The 24,238-nt window shown below is 42.2% G+C and overlaps 1 protein-coding gene across 4 annotated transcripts in view; it reads left to right on the top strand.

The window, feature by feature from the left end:
• Positions 1-24,238, top strand: part of LOC307211811 (uncharacterized protein) — a 198,677-nt gene that overhangs the window by 94,780 nt on the left and 79,659 nt on the right. Inside the window, exons 7-8 of one of the 4 annotated variants that reach the window (XM_079968860.1) lie at positions 17,657-17,773; positions 18,778-18,894. In XM_079968860.1, coding sequence (XP_079824986.1) covers positions 17,657-17,773; positions 18,778-18,894 — 234 coding nt within the window. The other 3 variants (XR_013836575.1, XR_013836576.1, XR_013836577.1) reach the window with 3 other exon arrangements.

Here is a 24,238-nt window from a genome sequence, read left to right as displayed (position 1 = left end):
GAACAAGAAATGTAAGAATTAACAAAAAGAAAGAAACCACCAAGAAGATATAAGGAGACAACTCTTAGCAGAAACATTGTTTAAATTGTTTTGATCAGTTGTACTCTGCTTTTCAGTCAAAAGGTTCCCAGAGTGGCTTATGTACAATTTAAAAAACAAAAAAGAAAAAAGAAACATGGCACAGGAAGGGAAAAGGGAAACAAAAACCTGAACTGCTTACCAATTTGTAGACAAGAGTCAGCTTAACCTCCAGCAAAAGCAGATGCCATGAGCCCTACTTCCTATCTCTTCCCAAGAGACAATCTGGTGGAGCGGTCCATTAGGAGGTCCATCTTTCCTGCACTGCTTGCATCTCCCCTGGGAGCCTGTGCACTTTCCTTCCTTGGAGGTTTATAAGCAGAGGTTGGATGGTCATCTGTCATGGATGTTTTAGCTGAGATTCCTGCATTGCAGAGGTTGGAGTAGATGAGCCTTCGAGTCTCTTCATGAGAAATGTGGCTTTTTCAGATGTTTTTTTCAGAATAAATAGTGCTTTTAATTATTGCTTTTTTGTAAAGGTCATAAGGCCATAAGGATGCAACAATTAGGGATTTTTTTATCCGGGGGCCTTTTAACATGATTTGTTTTTGTGGGTTATTTATAGGGTGCTGTATCTTTAGGAGCTTCTGGCTTAAGAACTCTAGCAAGAAGAACAAATGTTTGCATGCTTCAATAAGTTTGTCCTTGGAACCTAGACATGAAACCTGCTTTCACCTGTGGCTAAAAACAACTTGTGGTTAAAAGTGCTTGTGAGGGAGTCTTACAAACAGGGGAATTTTAGGATTGTAATCAGGCGGTTGTGAAATCTGTGACCTCTGAGCACAGAGGAGGGGCTTACACTCGGACAAGGAATATATACATGTGTTTTGTTGAAACGAGGTGTGCCTGCTTTGGTCATCTATCTTGCAAGTATTTTTTTTTTGTGATCACTAAAATAAATATATGCTGCTTCATGGAGTTTGCTCAGAATTAATTTCAAGGGTCCCAGGTGGGACCTGTGCTTTTATATCTCACCCCTTCCAACACTGCAATTCTATCATTCTATGATTCTAAGAAGATTTGTTCCCAGGGGCAGTGCCCAATCTGTGATTAAATACATGTGAAAACAGTAGTGATGCCCTTAGGCTGAGGGAACTGCTCATGTTGTTGAAGAGCAGGGGAAGAAGTTTCATTTTTCTGTCATTTATATCTCACCTTTTCCTCCATGGTGACTTTGTTTCTTTTTTTAAAAAAAATAATAATATTTATTCCAGTTTTAAAGATTACAAAACAAAACACTAAATTAAGCAAGAAAAAACAAGACAATACATCACCATGAATACAGACAAGCAAAAAATAAAAAACCCAGAAAAATACAAAAAAGAAAAAAAGAAAAAGAAAAAAACAAATCAAACCTTCCCATAACTTATTTTTCATTTGCTTGTTTCCTTGACCTCCTCACACCTCCCTTTTTTGTATTCTAGTTCAATTAGATATTTCAGCAAATCCTTTCCATCTTTGTTTTTATCCTAATAATTTATCCTAACATACTGTAATTTTACACTCTCTTCTTTCACCAATTAACTATCCATTTTTACTTAATCCTTTATATCATTTCTGCTAAAACCACATAACTTCATTCCAACATCCTTCTAACATTCCTTAATTTTACAATGTTTCTGTAAATAAACTTTAAATTTCTTCCAATCTTCTTCCACCAAGTCTACTCCTTAGTCTTGGATTTTGCCAGTCATTTCCGCCAGTTCCATATAGTCCATCACCTTCATCTGCCATTCTTCTCGGGTGGGTAAATCTTGTGTCTTCCAGTACTTTGCAATAAGTATTCTTGCTGCTGTTGTGGCACACATAAAGAAAGTTCTATCCTTCTTTAACACCAATTGGCCGATCATGCCCAGGAGACAGGCCTCTGGTTTCTTCTGAAAGGTATATTTAAATACCTTTTTCATTTCTTTATATATATATATATATATATATATATATATATATATATATATTTATTAAAGTTTCAAAAGAATTACAAAAATGAAAAAAGAAAAAGAAAACAAAAAATACAAAATAGAGAAAAAGTAAAAAAGCAATTAAAAATATTTCAATCTTTCCATATCTTATCTTTCTATTACTTATTTCCCTGACCTCCTCACACCTCCCTCTTTTGTATTCCAGTTCAATTGTTGTTTCAGCAAATCCTTACCCTTTTTGCATTTATCTTGATACTTTATCGTAATATATTATAGCTTTACATTTTTACATGTTAACAATCCATTTTTACGTACCCCTTAACCACCTTATTGCTAAAACCACCTAGCTGTTGATTTGCAGTGTCCAGTGCACAGCGGAATGATGAGGAATACGTGTACATACTCTTAATTGCTTTATTTACATTTCAAAGCTGGTAGATTACAGAAAAACATCTTGCCTCTGCCAGAGCAGAAAAAGCGTCCTCTCTCCTCTGAAGCACAGAGAGAATCACACTGTGAGAACTGTGAAAAACAGGAAACCAGTGTACGTCACATCCAGTCTCCCTTTCCCGTGGGAAAACCCAACAGTACAGACTGTGGAATGTAAACATTGCCTCGTGACAAGCACTTCGCTGCACAGTGAAGAGAGCAGAAACCAACATCCTCCCCCTTTCTGTGAACATCACTGGGCAGCGTGTTCGTACAATATCAGTACAAACCCAACTTCTGCACATAGGTACAGTGTTGATCCCTTGATACAATCTTGGACAATACATCAGCAGGAATTTCATTACCTGGCATACAGGACTCCGTTATGAGTCCCTTCTGAATACGTTCCCTAGCATGTTGCAACTTCAATTGCAAGTGCTTCGTGCTTTGCTTACAACCTTCAGAATTCAGCAAAGCCAAACATGCTTTGTTGTCCTGGTAAACCTGGATTGGACATTTGACAGGAATTTTCATGTCTTTGCACAATTGTAACAACCATTCACAATCTTTGAGTGAATAAGACAGTGCATTCAGTTCAGCTTCACAAGTACTTAAGCTAACTGTTGTTTGCTTCTTGCATGACCAATCAAATAGACCCTGATTGTACATATAGCAAACTCCAGACGTGCTTTTCCTGTCTGTAGTGTCACTTCCAAAACTTGCATCTGCAAATATCTCAAGACCACCAGACTTCTGATTGTTAAATCTCAGTCTGTAATGCATAGTGCCTTTCAAATACCGCGCTATGCGTTTCAGAGCTTTCCAATCCTTAACAGTAGGATTGTTGACTTGTCTGCTTAGCAAATTACAGCTAACAGCAATGTCTGGGCTTGAACATCTGGCAATGAAGTTTAGCTTGCCTAGTATACTTCTGTACAGTGTAGTGTCAGAAAATGCTTCTTCAGTGTCATCTACCTGATAACCTGTTGTCATCGGTGTGTCTACAGGGTTAGCATCCATCAGGTTTAGTTTGCTTAACACATCAGCAATTTTCCGTGACTGGTGTACTAGAATGTTACCATCTTGATCTCTCTCTATTTCCAGAGATAGGTAGTTGTTTACCTCACCAAGATCTTTCATGTCAAAGTGTTCTTTCAGTTGAGCTAGGGCGTTATTGTACATTGTGACATCTTTCCAAAAGAATAATAAATCATCAACATAAAACAAACAATACAGTTTCTTTTGCCCCTCCTCTTTGACAAATACACATGGATCAGCTTTCCCTTGCTGAAAACCTAGAGAAAACAATACCTCAGTGAGTTTTGTGTGCCAACACCGTGCACTTTGTTTGAGACCATAAAGGGACTTTTTCAGAGCACAAACATATCCCTGTTTTACCTGTACGCCATCAGGTGGAAGCATATAAAGTGATTCATCTAGAGATCCATACAGAAAAGCTGTATTCACATCGTGGTGACTAATGTGTAAATTCTCCTCTGCAGCTAGTTTGAGCATAAGCCTAATGCTCTCATACCTCACTGTGGGTGAGTAGGTCTCGTGATAGTCTTCACCTGGTACCTGTGCAAAACCTCTGGCTACCAATCTGGCTTTGTGTCTGACTATCTTGCCATTTTGATCAGTCTTCGCTTTGAAGACCCATTTGCTTCCAAGCAGTTTCATTCCTGGAACTACTGGAACAAGTTCCCATGTTTTGTTCCTTTCCAAGGAATCAAGCTCAGCCTTCATGGCATTTAACCATGGCTCAGCTTCCTTTGAATCCAAATCCTGGATTTCTTGGAAACTTGAAGGTTCAAATACCTTCTTGGAGCTTTTAACAGCTGTTACTGCTATCTTAGCAAACTCATCAGCAAATCTCTTTGGAGGTCTACCTTTTGTGGCTCTTTGTGACCTGCGAATTAGCCTTAGGTCTTCAACACTCTCCTGTTCCTTCTTAGGAGAAAAGTGACCTATTGTGAACAATGGTTCCTCCAATTCTTGATCAGAGCTTTCAGAGGGTCGCATAGAGGCTTTCGCACTCTTGAAATCCTCTGAATCACCCGATTCAGTTTCAGACTCAGAATCAGAACTTTCATCAGTGGGTGTGGGTTGCTGTGGTTGCTTTTGACTATCCTCAGTCTCATCACTGTCATCAGGATAACATTGGAAAATTCCCACATTCTCCCCCCACTTGGCATTGTACTCAACACTTCTTGTGAGCTTAATAGTCTTAGAGTCAGTCATCCTTATTCTGTAAGAACCTTTCTCATAACCTAGAAAGATACCATGCAAACCACGCTTGTCTAACTTGGAGTTTTGTGGTGAGTGAACCCACATGTCAGAACCAAAAATTCTCATGTGTTTGATGTATGGCTTCTTGCCAAACATCTTCTCATAGGGGGTACAACCAATCGCTGAAGATAACCTGCGATTATAACTGTAAGTGAAACATGAGAGAGCTTCGGCCCAATAACTCTCTGGAAGATTGGCATCATGCAGCAAGGTTTTTAACCCTTGAAGCAACGTCTGATTTGCTCGTTCCGCAAGTCCATTCTGCCATGGCGAGCGAGGACTAGACAAATCGTGTTGAATTCCTTTCTCAGTCAGAAAAGCTTCAAACTGCTGAGAAGTGAATTCACCCCCGCGATCTGTGAAAAGAATTTTTACCTTCTTACCATGCACATTTTCCAACCAAGCACAGAATTCCTTGAACCTAGGAAAAGCCTCTGATTTCTGCTTGAGATTGTACACATAAACATACCTGGAAAATGCATCAATGAGAACCATGAAGTACCTATTTCCACCCAAAGAGGGCGCTAGTGGTCCAACCAAATCAGCATGAACAATTTGGTATGGTTCTGTAGCTTGCCTACTAGACACCTTACCTTTCGCAGCCATTTTCACCTTGTTTGCTGTGCATGCCTTGCATTTCATGTGGTACCTGCAGGGTTTAATAGTCATACCTTCAACCAAGGCAGGCATTTTAGATACTGCCTCAAAATTCAAATGACCAAATTTTCGAAGAAAATCATGAATACATTCTGCATGCAAACTTTTGTTAGAACCTGCAATGCAACAAGTGTCATCCTGCACAACATCATCATAATACAAAACATATAAACGATCAACATATTCAGCATACAATACATAGTCATTTTTCTTTGTGATGATGCACCTTTTGTTCTTAAAAGAAACGTCAATGTTCCGCTCATTCAGCTGTCCAACGCTGAGCAGATTATGTTTGGCATCTGGCACATAAAGTACATTCTGTATCGATAAGTCCAAACTGTGAAGAACAACAGTTCTGTAGCCTTTACTGGGGATTGTGTGGTCATCCGCCTGGTGAATCGCACCTTCCTGCGGTGTAAAAGACACGAACAGTCGCTTATCATTGCACATGTGATGCGTTGCCGCTGAATCAACAACGAAGAAAGATCTAGACGTCTTCTGGACCTCTGCAACTTTTGGAGTGAAGCGTGAGACCATTGCTTTGGGCTGCGTTGTCCTGGACACCGGACCTCTGCTTTTGCCTCGGCCTTTTCCACGCGATGAGCTTTCGCTGCGCTGCTCTGTCTTGGCCCTGGGATATCTGCATTCCCTCTTCATATGGCCTAGACGTCCACATGAGTAGCATTTCACTGCCTTCAAAGCTTTGGCGCCATCTGGTGGTTCCACTGCACTCTGGGATGACGACTGTGAAGTCTCCCCCTTACCCATGCAGCTATCACCCTGGCGGTTTGCTTCATTCTGAATCATGGCAGTATCACAGGCTACTCTGAGCTGAGCATGTGGCTGATTGGCTTCAGATTCCCCACTTGCCTCAGCCAGCCTTCTGCAGCTAGCCATCATGACTCTGGCATTAGCCTTCTGCGTCATCTCTGCTGCTTTAAATCAAGCTGCTTTATACAAGCTGCGTCTCTGCTGCTTCAAGCCTCATTCCAAAGGCAAGTTCAAAACAGCCTCTGCCTGTGAGCCTGTGCCACTCTGCTTTACTGCAGCTGCCTCAAACATCATGCCAAAGGCAAGTTCAAAAGTGCTTTCCCTCTGCTGCCTTAAATAGTGCTGCGTCACTATTCTCTGCAGCTGCTTCAGCCCAAAAGCACTTTTAAAAGTTACTTTCGATTTCCCTAGCATAGGAATCCGATCCTTTTATCCTTTGCCTGTGCCCGGCAAACGGACATAAAAGTTCAAAGTCCAGCCATAAAGCCATTAATTAGATGCTGGCAGGCTGCCCGGAGCAGTAGCACATACCTCATCAATCATCTTGACGCGCAGAGATATCGTGCGATCCGTCCCTCCGCATTCCAATCCTTTTGCCGGCATTTAGATGACTGCGTCTTTCTGGGCCCGATAACCAGAAATGTTGATTTGCAGTGTCCAGTGCACAGCGGAATGATGAGGAATACGTGTACATACTCTTAATTGCTTTATTTACATTTCAAAGCTGGTAGATTACAGAAAAACATCTTGCCTCTGCCAGAGCAGAAAAAGCGTCCTCTCTCCTCTGAAGCACAGAGAGAATCACACTGTGAGAACTGTGAAAAACAGGAAACCAGTGTACGTCACATCCAGTCTCCCTTTCCCGTGGGAAAACCCAACAGTACAGACTGTGGAATGTAAACATTGCCTCGTGACAAGCACTTCGCTGCACAGTGAAGAGAGCAGAAACCAACATTTTTTACATTTTTACATGTTAACAATCCATTTTTACGTACCCCTTAACCACCTTATTGCTAAAACCACCTAGCTTCATTCCAACCTCCCTCTAACATTCCTTAATTTTACAGTGTTTCTGTAAATAGACTTTAAATTTCTTCCAATCTTCTTCTACCGACTCTTCTCCCTGGTCTCGGATTCTGCCAGTCATTTCCGCCAGTTCCATGTACTCCATCACCTTCTCCTTCATTTCATTATAAATCATCTCCTTTTTCCTTTCATTATAAATCATCTCCCAGAAAGTCTTAATCCTTGGGCATGTCCACCAAAGGTGAAAGAATGTACCTTCAATCTCTTTACACTTCCAACATTTATTTTCGGGCAAATGATAAATTTTTGCAAGCTTGACTGGCGTCATGTACCACCTGTAGATCATTTTCATTATATTCTCTCTTAAGGCATTACATGCCATAAACTTCATACCTGTGGTCCATAACTGTTCCCGGTCAGCCATCATAATGTTATGTCCAACATCTTGTGCCCATTTTATCATAGCTGATTTTACCGTTTCATCCTGAGTGTTCCATTTCAACAGCAAGTTATACATTCTTGACAAATTCTTAGTTTTGGGGTCTAACAGTTCTATTTCCAATTTTGAATTTTCCACCTGAAAGCCAATTTTCTTTTTTTTTTATATAATTTTTTTATTGGATTTTCACATTTTATAAACACAGACACACACAAACAAAAACAACACATATAAGGTTTCATGTCCTTACTTTCCTAACCCCAGTTCTTGACCTCCCCCCACCCCCCCTTCATACATCCTAATTTAATTAAATTAACTCAGCAAGCTCATATCTCTCATCCTTAACATATTGTTGTTATATAAGTATATATATTTTTTAAAAAAATACTTGATTCATATTACTTGGCCAAATTTTACTTATCCAATTTTCATATAAATATTAAATCCTTTTCTAAGGTCGACCCAAATTCCTTCCACGAGTTTCCCTTTTATCTTAAAAATAGGTCATAATAATCAAACACAAAAATCATGAGAATTTTAAAATTCTGTTCTTCCCTCCCCCCCGCCCCGGTTTCTGTCCCTTCCCAAATGAACGTCCACAAAAACAGTTTTTAGCCTGGATTCCTCACATCTGAGGCCTTCAAGTCTCTGTCAGTCTCTCTCTGCCGATTTTGTTGGTAGCCCTCTTTGTTGGTCATCGGGTCTCAAAGGAGTTCTAGCTCAGTCTCATCAGATTTTCTTCCATCCAAAATACTTGGTAACAACTGCTGCGAAAGGTCAACTAATCTTCCATACTCAAAGAGGAAGCCCCAATCATATTTCTTGTTTCTTTTAAATTCAAATATTCCAAGTGTTCCGGGGGCTTCCTCCCTCCTCTCTCGCATCTTTCACAGATTTGTAATCCAAAAGTCTTCTTCTTTATGTTCTAACAGTGTAGGCTTCTGGTTGGTACTCTCCATCTGTACATGCTCCACTCCTTGTTCCCTCTCCTCCTGTTCCAAAGTTATCTCTTCTAATTCAGCTGCAGATTTTTTTCCGGTCAAGTCCATTGTGCATTCAGCAGAGTCACTTATTTTAGAATTCAAGATTATAAGTTGTTTACTCATAGCCGTAGTCTGCTCCTGCAAAATTCCCACGAGAAAGAACATTCTTTCTATCTCTGCCTGTAATTTTCCATCTGCAGCCATTGTAGTGTTTCAATGTTTCCCCTAGGGGGATTCTAGTTGCCTAATAGTCCTTTCCCAACAGTCCGTTACTTTGTTATTTCACTACTTTGTTCCCAACCTCTTTAATTCAAATGTAACAAATTTAGTCCAGAGAAGTGTTAAATAATAAGATTTTTAACTTTCACTGCCCGTTTGACAGCTCCTTTGACAGCTGTCAAATTCCTGTTCCTTTTTCTCCAGCTCACATACAGGACACTCCTGGGTCTGAGAGGGGGGGTTTAAACAAAAGCTTCCAAAATTCCACTCTTACACTCCAGCACAAATCTTCTTCTGTCAAACTCATGAAAATATTATCTTTTAAAAGAACACCAAAAAGAAAAAAAACTCTCCACCTTAGTTCTCCGATCCTTGCTTTAAATCTTCTGTAAGCAGGGGGGTGCGGACTTCCCTTTAGCACATCCCCCGATCGTGCCGAATTCAAAAGTAAAAATTTTAAAGTCCAAATTCCATTCTACTCACGGGTTAATTAAAGTCCGAATTTCAGGGAAGAAAGTCAGCGGTCTCCGGCCATGGCTCGCGGCTATGCTCCACTGCAGTAGAGGTCCACTCACAGCACCACGCCGCTCCCCGTACCCTCTCCGCAGCCTTTAAAAAGGCTCTTCGTGGGTCGGGGGGCGCTTAAGGTGCCCGCCGAGTCACCAAGTCCGCAGGCTTCAGCGCCTGCGGTTTCTGAGGGTCCCCGCGTCGCCGTCGCGATAGAACCCTTCTCCAGCGGAGCCGATTCCCTCCGGAGCTCGGAGGGAATCCGCCATTAACCAGATCGCGCTAACCCGGAAGTCCTGAAAGCCAATTTTCTTATCCAAATTGTAAGCCTCCATTATTTGGTAATAATGAAGCCAATCTCGCACTTTGTTTTTTAGTTTTTCAAAACTCTGCAGTTTTAATCTGTCTCCTTCTTGTTCCAAAATTTCCCAATATTTCGGCCATTTGGCCTCCATATTGAGCTTTTTCTGAGCCTTTGCTTCCATTGCTGACAACCACCTTGGAGTTTTGTTTTCAAGCAAATCCTTATATCTTATCCAGACATTAAACAGTGCTTTTCTGACAATATGGTTTTTAAACGCTTTATGTGCTTTGACTCCATGGTGACTTTCTTACCTTCCTTATTCAATCCTCACAACAACCCTGTGAGGTAGGTAAGGCTGAGAGTGAGTGATTGGCCCAAGGTCACCCAGTAAGCTTCGTGGCTAAGGTGGGAGTGGAAGGAAGGCTGGTTTCCCAAGTCCTAGTTGGACCCTCAAAGCACGACATCAGCCTGCTTCTCATACTTGAAAACGCTATTCCAATGCTCAGATTCTCAAATTCATGGTTTTGCTTTGCACAAGAGGTCATCTCTTTTTTTTTTTTAATAATATTTATTACTTTTAAAGCTTACAAAAAAGAAAAGGAAGAAAGAAGACAAAAAAAAAGAACAAAAAAGAGAAAAAAACAATACAATACATAAATAATACAAAACACAACCTTAACACATTAAACTAACACAATAAACTAAACCAAACCAAACAAAAACAATTTAAAAACATACATCATACCTTTTCCATATTCTGTCTTTCATTCCCTTGTATCATTGACCTCCTCTCACCTCCCTCTTTGTATTCCACTTCCATTAATTGTTTCAGCAATTCCTTTCCATCTTTCTCTATTTTCTATCATATAAATGTCTTAACATATTTTTAATCTTATTTCCATTAAAATTAGTATACTTACTTATTTTGTCCTAACTAGAATCTTGCATATTTAATGGGATGACCAACTTTTACAAGCTTCTGTTGCCTCTCAACCTGCTAACTACTTTGTCATTGGCCAACATTAGCAAGGGTCAGATTGGTCCTCCTTCTCTGCCAACGCTCCAGCTGATTCTTGAACCTTGTAAGGGTGCTGACACTCAGCTGCACCCAGCCACTTGGGTGGTGTACAAATCATAATTACTGCTCCTGGGATCTTTTCAGCACAGCCGCCAAGCCTAAATTTTACAGATTGCTAATGGAAGGGGAGAAAAATGAGCAGATAATGCACCCACAGACCCACAGACCTGCCGATTGAGTCAGCCTTCATTCCATTCTACTAAAGGTTCCCCTTTGTTTTCAACATCTGCCAATCAGAATTACAGCTGTTCTGAGCTTCAGAAATACCTTGCCATTTGTGCCCTGAGAATGGTATTTTCTGGATTCTCCCCTGTAGTGTTGCTAATGTGTCTTGCTCAGCTCACACCCAACTGTGCTGGCTATAGTCTTTCACAACTTGGAACCCAAACGCTGCAAACCTGGAAGTAAGAGGTTTAGTTTGCGATCCTTTTTTCAGAAGCCAAAGGTGCTTCGTTTTGAGTGTTATGCGTCCGTTTTGACTGCCACACTTTTGTTTTGAGTGCAACACTTCTGTTTTGAGTGTTATGCTTCCGATTTGAGTGTTGCACTTCCATTTTGAGTGTTACTCTGAGGTCTGTCTGTTTTTGCTACTTACTTTGTGTCTTGGTTTTTGTGGCTCTTTTTTTGTTCTGTTTTTGTGACTGTGTGTAACCCAGTTCAGCTACTGATTAACTGATTGTGTGACCGCAGTACATTATTTATTGTTTTCATTTTATGGATCAACGGTCTCGTTAGAAAGTAAAATTCACATTAAATTGCTGTTTTAGGGGTTGTTTTAGAAGTTTGGAATGGATTAAACCATTTTGCATTACTTTCTATGGGAATGCGTGCCTTGGTTTTGGAACGCTTTGGTTTTGGAATGGACTTCCGGAACGAATTAAGTTTGAGAAACAAAGTACCACTGTACTGCAATTGCAGTTGCATCAGACTGCATTAAAGCAAATCTCCTAAACAACATTCCGCTTCCTTTCCATCCAGGCACTGTGAACGTGGCAGCTGATTCTGTGAGATGACGGGAAATCTGTTAATTGATATGGAGTGGGAAAAACCGCACCCGAAGTACAGCACACATTGTGATTGTTTGAGAAAGGATGTTCTTCAGGTATATCTTAGGAAGTTCTGAAAAAGGTTCACCATCTGGAACATTTACTTCCAGGTTTGCAGCGTTTGGGTTCCAAGTTGTTTGAGTACAAAGGCATTTTGGAACCAAGGTACCACTGTACCTACAAAGAAAGAATCTTTTCCATTGGCTTTTCTTCTGGTCTGCAGTTTTGGATTCATTTTTGCCTAATATGCTTGTTTCTGTGAGGCTTGTAATTTTATGTGCTCTTCCACTAATTTGTGCACCCCCCAAAACACACACACACACACCATACAAATTAGTGGTTTTGTTCCATCATTCATAATAAAGAAACACAAACAAGAACAACAGATGTAAAATAAAAATAAAAATACAGAAATGAGAAAGGGGCCCAAGTATCCACAGTGGTACCTGGGTTTACATGTGCTTCAGGTTACAGACTCCGCTCACCCAGAAATAGTACCTCGGGTTAAGAACTTTGCTTAAGGATGAGAACAGAAATCGTGCTCCGGCGGCGCGGCGGCAGCAGGAGGCCCCATTAGCTAAAGTGGTGCTTCAGGTTAAGAACAGTTTCAGGTTAAGAATGGACCTCCAGAACGATTAAAGTACTTAACCCGAGGTACCACTGTATTCTCTTAGTTAGTCAACAAAATCAGATGTGACAAGACACCTGTTAGTAGAAACCTTATTTATTATTAAATTGTTTATATCATTTATATCCTGTTTTTCAGGGGGGAAAGGCTTCCCAAGTGGTTTATGTGCAATCTCTTTTTTTAAAAAAATGGCACACAAGGAGGAAAGAACAGGGAGGGAAGAGGGAAACAAAAGGCAACTCAGGCATTTTCAGTTGAATGTGGGGGAACCATTTGAAGCATCTGTTGTGTTGAGCTATTTCAATTGCTTTTGCTTGATTTGCACATTGCAAACAGCTGAAAGTCCTTAAATCTTGAGAGTAAACATGATTTGCAATGGGGTTTGAATAATGTTGATTGCAACAGTTTAATTAACACTAGAAGCATATATACTTGATGTACTTCCAGGCATTGTACATAAGCCACTCTGGAAGTTTTTGGCTGAAAAGCAGAGTACAACTGATCAAACGAATTTAAACAATGTTTCTACTAACAGGTTTCTCCTCACATTTTTGGAGTGTTGTTTTTTTTAATAGAATTGTTGTTCTTCTTGTTTATATCTTTGGAATGATAGGATGAAGTCATTAATTTATGTGGTTGTTTGGGGGAGAATAGAGTCATAAAATGTACATAAAACTACATGCAACACAAAAACAAGCATGTTAAGCAAAATGCTTATTGTCTAGGAATTGGTAAGGAGATCTGGTTTTCATTTTCATCTTCCTTTCCTGTCCTTTTCTGCTTGTGTGCCATGTTTTGTTTTGGTTTTTAAATTGTATGTAAGCTACTCTGGGGGCCTTTTGACTGAAAAGCAGATTTGTTGTTGCTCTGTGGGACATACCAGGAGAGGCAGTCCTGTAGGTATGAGGGTCCTAGGCCGTATAGGGCTTTAAAGGTTAAAACCTTTGTTGTTGTTGTTGTTATTTAGTCGTTTAGTCGTGTCCGACTCTTCGTGACCCCATGGACCAGAGCACGCCAGGCACTCCTGTCTTCCACTGCCTCCCGCAGTTGGGTCAAACTCATGCTGGTAGCTTCGAAGACACTATCCAACCATCTTGTCCTCTGTCGTCCCCTTCTCCTTGTGCCCTCCATCTTTCCCAACATCAGGGTCTTTTCCAGGGAGTCTTCCCTTCTCATGAGGTGGCCAAAGTATTGGAGCCTCAGCTTCACGATCTTTCCTTCCAGCTGATTTCCTTAAGAATGGAAAGGTTTGATCTCCTTGCAGCCCATGGGACTCTCAAGAGTCTCCTCCAGCACCATAATTCAAAAGCATCAATTCTTTGGCGATCGGCCTTCTTTATGGCCCAGCTTTCACTTCCATACATCACTACTGGGAAAACCATAGCTTTTACTATACGGACCTTGGTTGGCAAGGTGATGTCTCTACTTTTTAAGATGCTGTCTAGGTTTGTCATTGCTTTTCTCCCAAGAAGCAGGTGTCTTTTAATTTCGTGGCTGCTGTCACCATCTGCAATGATCATGGAGCCCAAGAAAGTAAAATCTCTCACTGCCTCCATTTCCTCCCCTTCTATTTGCCAGGAGGTAATGGGACTAGTGGCCATGATCTTCGTTTTTTTGATGTTGAGCTTCAGACCATATTTTGCGCTCTCCTCTTTCACCCTCAATAAAAGGTTTTTTAATTCCTCCTCACTTTCTGCCATCAAGGTTGTGTCATCTGCATATCTGAGGTTGTTGATATTTCTTCCGGCAATCTTAATTCCGGCTAGGGATTCATCCAGCCCAGCCTTGTGCATGATGAATTCTGCATATAAGTTAAATAAGCAGGGAGACAATATACAGCCTTGTCATACTCCTTTCCCAATTTTGAACCAATCAGTTGTTCCATATCCAGTTCTAACTGTAGCTTCTTGTCCCACATAGAGATTTCTCAGGAGACAGATGAGGTGATCAGGCACTCCCATTTCTTTAAGAACTTGCCATAGTTTGCTGTGGTCGACACAGTCAAAGGCTTTTGCATAGTCAATGAAGCAGAAGTAGATGTCTTTCTGGAACTCTCTAGCTTTCTCCATAATCCAGTGCATGTTTGCAATTTGGTCTCTGGTTCCTCTGCCTCTTCTAAATCCAGCTTGCACTTCTGGGAGTTCTCGGTCCGCATACTGCTTGAGCCTTCCTTGCAGAATTTTAAGCATAACCTTGCTAGCATGTGGAAAAGCAGAGTACAACTGATCAAAAGAATTTAAACAATGTTTCTACTAACATGTTTCTCCTCTCATCTTCTGGGTGTTGTTCTTGATTGTGCTTATAACTTATGAATGATGGGATAAAGTAATTAATTTATGTGGGTATGGGGGGAAGCATATAATGGGGGCAATGTACATAAAACTATATGCATCACAATAGCAAGCATGTTAAGCAAACTGCAACCAAAAAGGTACAGACCAGGAGAAAAGCAAACTGAAAAGATTCTTTCTTGGTAGGTATGGCAACTGCAGTCAAACTGAACAGTCCAACCCAAAGAGGTTGTATCAAACTGCATTACAGCCGAGCTCTTACACGAAATTCCACTTCCTTTCTATCCAGGCTCTGTGAAGTTGGCAACAGCTTTTGTGAGATGGCAGGAAATCTGTTAACTGATATGGAAAGAAAACAGGAGGAGAAAGGCTGTTCTGCAGGTAAATATTAGGAAGTTCTCCAAGATGAATAAATTGCATAGGATGAGTTAAGAGAGAAGAGTTTGGATGCTGAGAGTTTCACGAAATACCTGTTTGAAGCCTGGAGCACAGGACAGATTGTCAATATATGAGAAAGGTGATTGTGTGGGTAAACCTTAGGATGATGAATGATAAATAAATGGCTTAGGGTGATTTAAGAGAAAGGGGCCTGGAGGGTTCAGATGCTATGCTGACAGTTGCCGGATTTGGCATGGCAACACTATAAGTAGAGAGAACCTCCTTGTTCCATCCAAACTCCACTTCCTTCTGCCTTAGAGTGCCTTCCCTTTGGCAGAGATCTCACAGGAAACTGCAGCCATGAGGTTCCTCTACCTGAGCTTTACTCTGGTCTTCCTCCTCTTCCATGTTGTTGCAGGTAAGAGGGCACAGGGAGGGAGCATCTGCTGGAAATGCAGAAGGTCTCAGGTTCAGTCCCAGGTATTTCCCCTGCTGGAGACCCTGAGAAACTGCTGTAGGTGGAACAACAGTATGAACTGGCTGCTCCCTCTCCTATCTGGCTGCTTAAAAAGGGGTGGTGGAGGAGGAAAGTATTTAACAATATATATAGTATTGAAATTGAAATTGAATACATGGCTTTTGCAAAAGCAGAATGTTCAGGATGCTGAATAAGCCACAAGGCAGCTTCCATGGTGGTCATTTATATTGCTGAGAGTTTAGAAGATTTAGTGTGCATGATCCCCAAGACCTTTCTAATTCCAGAGGTCCTGGATCTATGAACAGTAAATATCTGATGAAGGATTCCATTGTAGACCTAACCCAGCAAGTTTCTTTGTTAAAGAATGCCCACTGTTGCCACCTCAGGACCCCATCAGTATACCCAATGAAGAGATTGTTTCCCCTGGCCAAATGAGTGGGCCTTATCCCCTCCTCACCTGGCTGGTAGCTGAGAATGACTATAGCCAGCACATTTGGGTATGAGCTGAGCAAAACACATTGGCAACACTACTGGGAAGATTGCAGAAAAAACCATTCTCAGAGAGGGCGCAAGTGGCAAGGTATTTCTGAAGCTCAGAACAGCAGTAATTCTGATTGGCAGATGTTGAAAGCAAAGGGGGAACCTTCAATAGAATGGAATGAAGGATGACTTACTGGCCAGTTATGTGGGTCTGTGGGTGAATTATTTGCTATTTTTTCTCACCTTCCATTAGCAACCTGTAAAATTTAGGTTTGGCAGCAGTGCTGAAAAGATCCCAGGAGCAATAATCATCATCATAATGTTATGATTTATGTGCCACCCAAGTGGCTGGGTGCAGCTGAGTGCCAGCACCCTTACAAGGTTCAGGAATCAGCTGGAGTGTTTGCAGAGAAGGAGGACCGATCTGACCCTTGCTAATGTTGGCCAAAGAAACAGTAGTTAACAGGTTGAGAGGCAGCAGAAGCCTGTAAAAGTTGGCCATCCCATTAAATACGCAGGGTTCTAGTTTGGAAAAAAAGTAGTTGGCAACCCCTTTGCCCCCCTGAAATGAATTTATTTCCCTTCTCTTTTACACAGGGCAATTTATATGTGAACTAGCAGGAGGAACTTGCCATTACTCAGCAACTACAAACTGTGCCAATGGAGAAATTAAGGGGGTCTCCTGTGGCAGCAACGGAATCTGCTGCAGGGGTAAGTGATATCCACTGAGTTGTTTTGTTTTTGCAAAAGAGATAAATATGTAGTAAATAAATATATATATAAGGGTAAAGGTAAAGGACCCCTGGCAGTTAAGTCCAGTCGCAAACAACTCTGGGGTTGGGTGCTCAGCAAGCTTTACTGACCGAGGGAGCCCTCGTCTGACTGCAGACAATTTTTCCAGGTCATGTGGCCAGCATGACTAAGCCGCTTCTGGCAGAACCAGAGCAGCGCACGGAAACGCTGTTTACCTTCCTGCTGCAGTAGTAGTACCTATTTATCAACTTGCACTTTGACATGCTTTTGAACTGCTAGGTTGGCAGAAGCTGGGACTGAGCAAAGGGAGCTCACCCCATCATGGGGATTCGAACGACGACCTTCCGATCGGCAAGCCCAAGAGGCTCAGCGGTTTACCCCACAGCACCACCCGCAACCCCATATATAAAGAAGATCCCCCCCCCAAAATCAACCATTCTATGTAAAATTGATGATGTCAGTCAAATCAGGACTTCCCATGCCTGACAATCAAAATCTGTAAAACACCACTATGAGCTCACCAGCTGGCCTCGGGTAAACCAGGCTTTCACTCTCAGCTTCGATCTCCCCATCAGTATTATGGGACATAATAATACTGACGTGCTGTTACAGAAGGCTTTGAATATGTATTTACTCATTGCATTTATCTCCCGCCTTTTTCTCCATGGAGCTCAAGGTGCCTTCTGTGGTTCTTCCTAATTTAATCCTCACAACAACCCTGAGAGGCCCAAGGAGACACTGTGAGCCTCATGATGGCGCTGGATTTGAAGGCTGGTCTCCCATTTCCTGGTCCAGGACCTCAGGCTCAATGCTCAAAACAAAACCTCAGTCAAATGAATGTTTATGTTTTGCACAAGAAGTCCTTTCAAATAATGACAATTTAATTCCCTCTCTTTTGCACAGATGAAATTCCATTTTGTACATACTCGGGAGGATTTTGCCAGGCCCCAATCACTAAGAACTGTACCTTTGGAGAGATTACAAACATCCCCTGTGGTCCTAATGAACGCTGCTGTAGATGTAAGTGATACCTATCACTTGGTGGTCCCACTCGTGCAAATGTTTGCTAATTTTTAATCCTGTTTTCCTGATCTACATTCTACATCTTCACTGGACAATCCAGGGCTTTGCTTGTGCTAAAGGAAATAATCACTGATCAGTTTCTGGATCAGAGTAGCTGATAATACGCTCAGGGTATATTAATTTTATTTTTAGAAGTAAAAAGTTGGATTCAGTTTTGATGCAGCACTTCTAGGTTCTGGATCTTCTTTTAAGCATTAGAGCCTCAAGGTTTTCATCTGTGCACAGGGAATTTTGATGCCACAGATGTTCATATGGGTGCAAACTGTGCAAGCTGCTCTTCCCATGGGCAGTAAAAAATGGGGGCTCTGATCTAACTCTCCAAAATGTTAAGACAGCGCTGAGTAAGTGAGGATGAGCCAGCAGTCTGCTGCTGCTGCTGAAGGAACACAAATATGATTTGGCAACAAAGATTCCCACTTCATTCTGCACTCACCAGAACTCACCTGAAGCACAAAAATAATGTTGACCGGAGCATCAGTCAAATCAGGACCTCACATGCCTGACAATCCAAGTCTGTGAGAATCCACCATGAGCTCACCAGCTGGCCTATGGATAACCACACTTTCACTCTCAGCCTCGATCTCCCCATCAGCATTATGGGACATAATAATACTGATATTTTTTCATTGCATTTATATCCCAGGTTCTTCTCAAAGGAGCTCCAAGTGGCTTCTATGGTTCTTCTTAATTTAATCCTCACAACAACCCTGCAAGGCAGATTAGGCTCAGAGTGAGGGACTGGCCCAAGGCCACCGAGGGAGTCTCATGATGAGTCTGGATTTGAAGGCTGGTCTCCAATTTCCTAGTCTAGGTCCTCAGCCTCTCATACTTGAAAGTGCTATTTCAATGCTCAAAACAAAACGCCCGTCAAATTAACGTTTCTGTATTGCACAAGGAGTTCTCTCAAATAATGAAAATCTACTTCCCTCTCTTTTCCACAGATAATCCTCCACTGTGTAGATTCTCGGGAGGTTTTTGCCAGGACCCAAGGACTGCGAACTGTCCCTTTGGAGAGATTATAAACGTCTCCTGTGGTTCTAATGAACGCTGCTGTAGGAGTAAATGATACCCATGTAAAAGGCGAAAGATTAATACGATCTGAAGAGAAACCAGAGTATTTTAGATTGCATTTTAGATTGTAAAATGCTATTTTATCTATTGATTTGTTTTACCTTGTGGGCTTATAGCCGAATAAAGTATTATCTTATCTATCTACCCATGAGTTGGTCCCACGCACGTGTGAATGTTTGCTCATTTTTAATCCTGATTTCCAGATCTACACTCTGCATTTTCACTGGAGGAAGCAGAAGCAGGGCTTTGTTTGTGCTAAAGGGAATAGTGGTCAATCACTTTATAAATCAGGACATATTAACCCTATTCTTAGATGTCTAAATTTGGATTCAGTGCTGATGCAGCACTTCTAGGTTCTGCATCTTCTTTTAAGCATTAGAGCCTCAAGATTTGCCTCTGTGCACAGGGAATTTTGATACCACAGATGTTCATATGGGTGCAAACTGTGCAATCTGCACTTCCCATGGGCAGTAAAAAATGACGGCTCTGATCTAACTCTCCAAAATGTTAAGACAGCGCTGAGTAAGTGAGGATGAGCCAGCAGTCTGCTGCTGCTGCAAGAACACATATGTGATTTGGCAACAGAGTCCCACTTCATTCTGCACTCACCAGACCTCAGCTGAAGTACCAAAATACATCACAATATCCAGCAGTAGAACCGGAGCTAGAAACCTCATGGTTCCTAATTACCTGAATCAGGGGATAAATTCTTGAATGCCAACAATGGTGATAGTTACGGGTATGTAGCTGTGTTGGTCTGCCGTAGTGAAAAACAAAACGAAAAAATTCCTTCCCGTAGCACCTTAGAGACCAACTAAGTTTGTTATTGGTATGAGCTTTCGTGTGCATGCACACTTCTTCAGATACACACAATGGTGATAGTTCCTACAGCCTCTTAGAAATACTGGAGAAATTAATTGAGAAGCAACTGCAGTCTGAGGCTGGAGATGAGAAATAATTTATTTATTTTTTTTAAATGATATTTATTAAGATTTTCCATAAAATCTTTTTCCCAATAACATCTTTTCAGGACTTCCCCTCCCCTCCCCCTCCTGTATTCCAATTCTTACAAATAAACAAAAAAGAATTTCAACAAATTCTTATCCCAGATTTAAACTTGTTATCATTGACTTAATTTTAAAAATATTTTCCCATCCCCTAAAATCGACCTGTTCCCTTCCGCGAGTTCCCCCCTTTAATATGCAATACAGATTACAATAGAAGAAAAATAAAATAATAATTTTATGCCCTTTGGATTCCAAATTTCCCTCCCCCCCTTTCCCGGTTGCGTTCCCAATGTTCCTCGACGTCTGATATCTTCCTGGAGTTCCCACATCTCTCTAAACCATAGTCCTTTCCCAGTCATATTTAGTTTCGAATGTCCAATCTTGGAAGGAGTCTGTCTCAAAAAAGGCCCAGTTCTTCCATCCAGATTTTTATATCTAGGGGTGAAAGCTCCAATTTTATTCCTTTAAACCTGTCAAATCTGGATGTCCCAAATGATCCCACTTCCAACTTTGTCCAGTTCTTATTATTTTTGTTGTTCTTGTTGATCTCACTCCTCCTTTTTTTTTTTCTTTTTCCCTGCTCTCCTGCACAAATGTTCCAATTCCAAAAGCTTCTAATTCCTCTACAGAGGCTTGTTATTCAAGAACAAAACATTACGTCAAGTCCTTTTCATTCTTCAATAGATAAATCTATTGTCTCCTTTAGTGCCTCTGTAGACAAAATAGTGTTCCATTTCTGCAGTTTCCCAGGAGATAGAAAGTTCTGGTCAAATTCCACGCCAACAATACTTGTAATGTCCCTCGGCTCCTCTAGGTGGATTGCAATAACTAAATTCCCTTCCAGATCACGTCCACCAGTCAAAATAACTTGTTATTCCTTGTTTGTAACAATTTGTATCCAGTTTATAACAAATGTAACCGGCAAAGTCCTCATAACAAAGATCTCTATTTTATTCTTCCGCTTTGACAGCTCTTTGACAGCTGTCAAAACCTCTATTTCTCTTCTCCCGGCGCTCTCACAAATTGCTCCCAGGGTTCCGGGGGGGGGGGGTTGCTTTTTAGTTCAATTCCACCTTTCTCCTCCAGCTCAGTCTTATGATTTTCCCTGGCAAAGTTAATAACTTTGTCAAAATAGGGTTGCACTCGATCTTAATTGTCAAATCCTTTGCTTTAAATCTTCTACAACGGGGGGGGGGGGGCTGACTTCCTTTTTGCGCCTCCCCCGCTCACTCCGATTTTTTTTAAAAAAATTATCCCCCTTTTTAGTCCAGGTTCCGATTACTCACGGGTTATTCTTTTAAGTCCAGATTTTCAATAGAAGAAGTCAGCGCTCTCCGTCGAATGGCATGCGGCTTCACTCGGCAGGGGAAGCGAAGGACTCAAAGCACCACCCCCCCGTCACCCGCTCCGCAGCCTTTAAAAAGGCTCCTTCGCGGGTCGGGGGGGCGCAAAAGGTGCCAGCCGAGTCACCATGTCCATGGGTTTCAGCGCCCATGGTTTTTGAGGGTCCCCGCGTCGCAGGTGCGGTAGGACCCAGCCCCTGCCGAGCAGGCTCCCTCCGGAGCTCGGAGGGAGTCCGCCATTCGGCGATGGCGCCAACCCGGAAGTCTAATTTTGTGGAGATGAGAAATAATTTAATAGATCTATGCTAGCCTGTGATGGAGTCCTCAAAGTCAGAAGCTGCCAGTGGCCCATCCTGACATCCAGGATGGGCCAGGAGATGTCGGCATTGATCTTGCATATTCCACTGACATCTCTCGACAGCCGTCGGGGAGGGAGGAGAGGCCGGTTTCTTAACGCGTCCCACACACCCCCCGCCCCACCTCTCATAGCCAAGAATCCTCTTGAGCTTTCACCTTGACCAGAAAAGGTCATCTAGGGGTCCCACCTTGACAGCTCTTTGGCTGGGGAGATTGAATGAACTCATCGCTTGGATATGTTTGTGTGTGCGCGCGCGTCCCCCGCCAGAAGGTTATTGGAAAAACACCTGCCCGGGAGCGGTGCCAGCATCCCAGGCACCTAGGGCCTTTCTCCGGAGGTCACTCTCTGGCTGGAATCCCCCTCAGTCCAGAGAAACCATTGATAAGCGACCCCTCCCTCCTGAGAGGAGCACGCTAGCAATCTTCTGGCAATCCATCACAGAAGAAAGAGGAGAGTCTGTAGTCTAACTGCTACTTTATTAAGACTGTACAAAAGCATACCTGGTCGCCTGAGCAGTACAGGATGCGAGTCTACGACACGACTCTGCATCTACCCAGAAGGGGAAGACAACTCACTGTAACTCCACCCAGGTTATACTGAGAGCACTGAGAACTGGCTCAGACTTCCTGTCACATGCTCAGATACATCACATGATGTAAACAATCTGGCTGCTTGTTTGCAGCTGGTGGGAACTAAAATCCCAACACTTGGAGCTGGACCTCCGTGTCCGGGCTGAATGATGAAGGTAGATATGCTCCTTCAGGTATACTTCCACAATGGGGTCATTGACTGGTTAGGAAGACTCCAGGGAGGAGAAAGAATCAGCAGTGGAAAGGAGAAACAATGTTAGGAAACCAGGCTGGGGTAGCGGGTGCTGAAATGGACTGAGGAAAGTGTATCTTTTGGGGGGGCGGGGAGGTAGTGTCGGTGGCTACCTTGAGCATGCTCAGCTCATCTTCATGCTGCTTATAATTTCCTCCCCCTCTCCCTTTGGCTTCAACCCACGCAGAATATACCAGGGCTTGTGGGAATTGCAGTTCATGGATAATGGGAATTGTAGTCCAACAACAATCAGAGGGTCACAGGTCACTATGCCAGATGTCAAGACAAGACTGCTTATCCATCAACAGTCCTGATTCAACTGGGACATCCCGGAATTACAGAAGCTATGCCAGTTTCTGATTGGATGTCCCATTTTTTGTGCTGAGCTTCCTCGCCATTCAGCTGGCTCTTGTGAGAGCTCAGCACCCAAAGACAAATGTCTTTGGTGGAAAAAAAGCGGCTGCGCTTTAGTCCATGGAAGCAGAGGAGGAGGGGGGGCTGCTGGTGATGCAAGTCAGGCTGCCCCCACTTTACCCATTAGCCATGCCTCCTCTGCCCAATGCTGCCTCCACTGGAGAAAGAGGAGACAACAACAACCGGGGGCTGAAGAGGGGAAGCCCCAGATCATTTGCCCGGGAGTATGGCACTGAAAGACTCACATCCCAAGTTTAACTGGCAGAATGTTGGAGGGTCTGAGATTTTGTTATCTAACAATCCATTCATGTTCCCTGTGCTAATGTTTGGTTGTCTGCTCAAAATTCCAGTAAAATGGGCAAGCCTCTGGTGTGCCATAGCTTCGAAACACTGAACAGAACAGAAACCTGGATTCCAGAAACAACTGAGCTAACCGTTTGCCAAATTTTCTTCCGGATCTTCTGTTGCAGAGACATCGGAGGACAGCCAATGCTAGCCCTCCTCAAGATAATCTATAAATTGGGCAAAGTCGGTATCGCTTCATATAAGTAACAGTGACTTTATTTATTCTGCTAAGAACTATCAATTCCATATTTGCAGAGGGTCAATTAGATATTTAGGTATAATCATACCAATGGATATTACCGAATTAGTAGCATGTAATTTAAACAAAGTAATCAGTGAGTTTTCTTTATATATTAATAGATTGGAATCATTTAACCTGTCCTTGTGCGGAAGGGTTAATACTCTCAAACAAACATTATTCCCAGAATAATCTATAGTGTGAGTAGAATTCCAGGTGATATATGTAGTAAATATTCCCAGAAAAGGAATTCCTTAATTAGGAAATGTCTATGGGTTCTGCAACTCCAAGAATATCCTTACTAAAAATGTAATTATCAATTAAAAAATGAGGATTTGGCATTCAAGAAGGATATTGACCAGAGAGACAGAGGAGGGCTGTCAGATGATCAAGGCTCTGGAGACCAAAAGTCGCTCCTGGCGATTCATTAGATGACCTTGTTGAGGACTGGAATAACTGGCTCTTGGCAGCCATCGGTGAGATCACGCCTAAGCGCCCTCGGAGACCCTGTTGAAACGGGGCCCCTTGGTTTACTGAGCAGCTCCGGAAAATGAAGCGGGATCTAAGACGGCTAGAGCGAGCATGGCGACGGACTTGTGACGGAGCCTCAAAAACATCTTATAGGACGCTTATGAAAGCCTATGAGATGGCTATGAAAGCTGCTAAGAAATCTTACTTTGCAGCTTCCATTGCATCCGCTAGCTCTCACCCGGCACAACTTTTTAGAATAATTGGGTCAATAACGTCCTTAGGAGGACAACCAAATTTAAGCACAAATTCGACCCACAGTTGTGAGGCATTCGC

The sequence above is a fragment of the Podarcis cretensis genome, assembly GCF_951804945.1.
Source record: "Podarcis cretensis genome assembly, chromosome: 3".
Classification (NCBI taxonomy): domain Eukaryota; kingdom Metazoa; phylum Chordata; class Lepidosauria; order Squamata; family Lacertidae; genus Podarcis; species Podarcis cretensis.
Note: the sequence above shows the minus strand (reverse complement) of the source record. Positions and strands in the feature narration are given on the sequence as shown.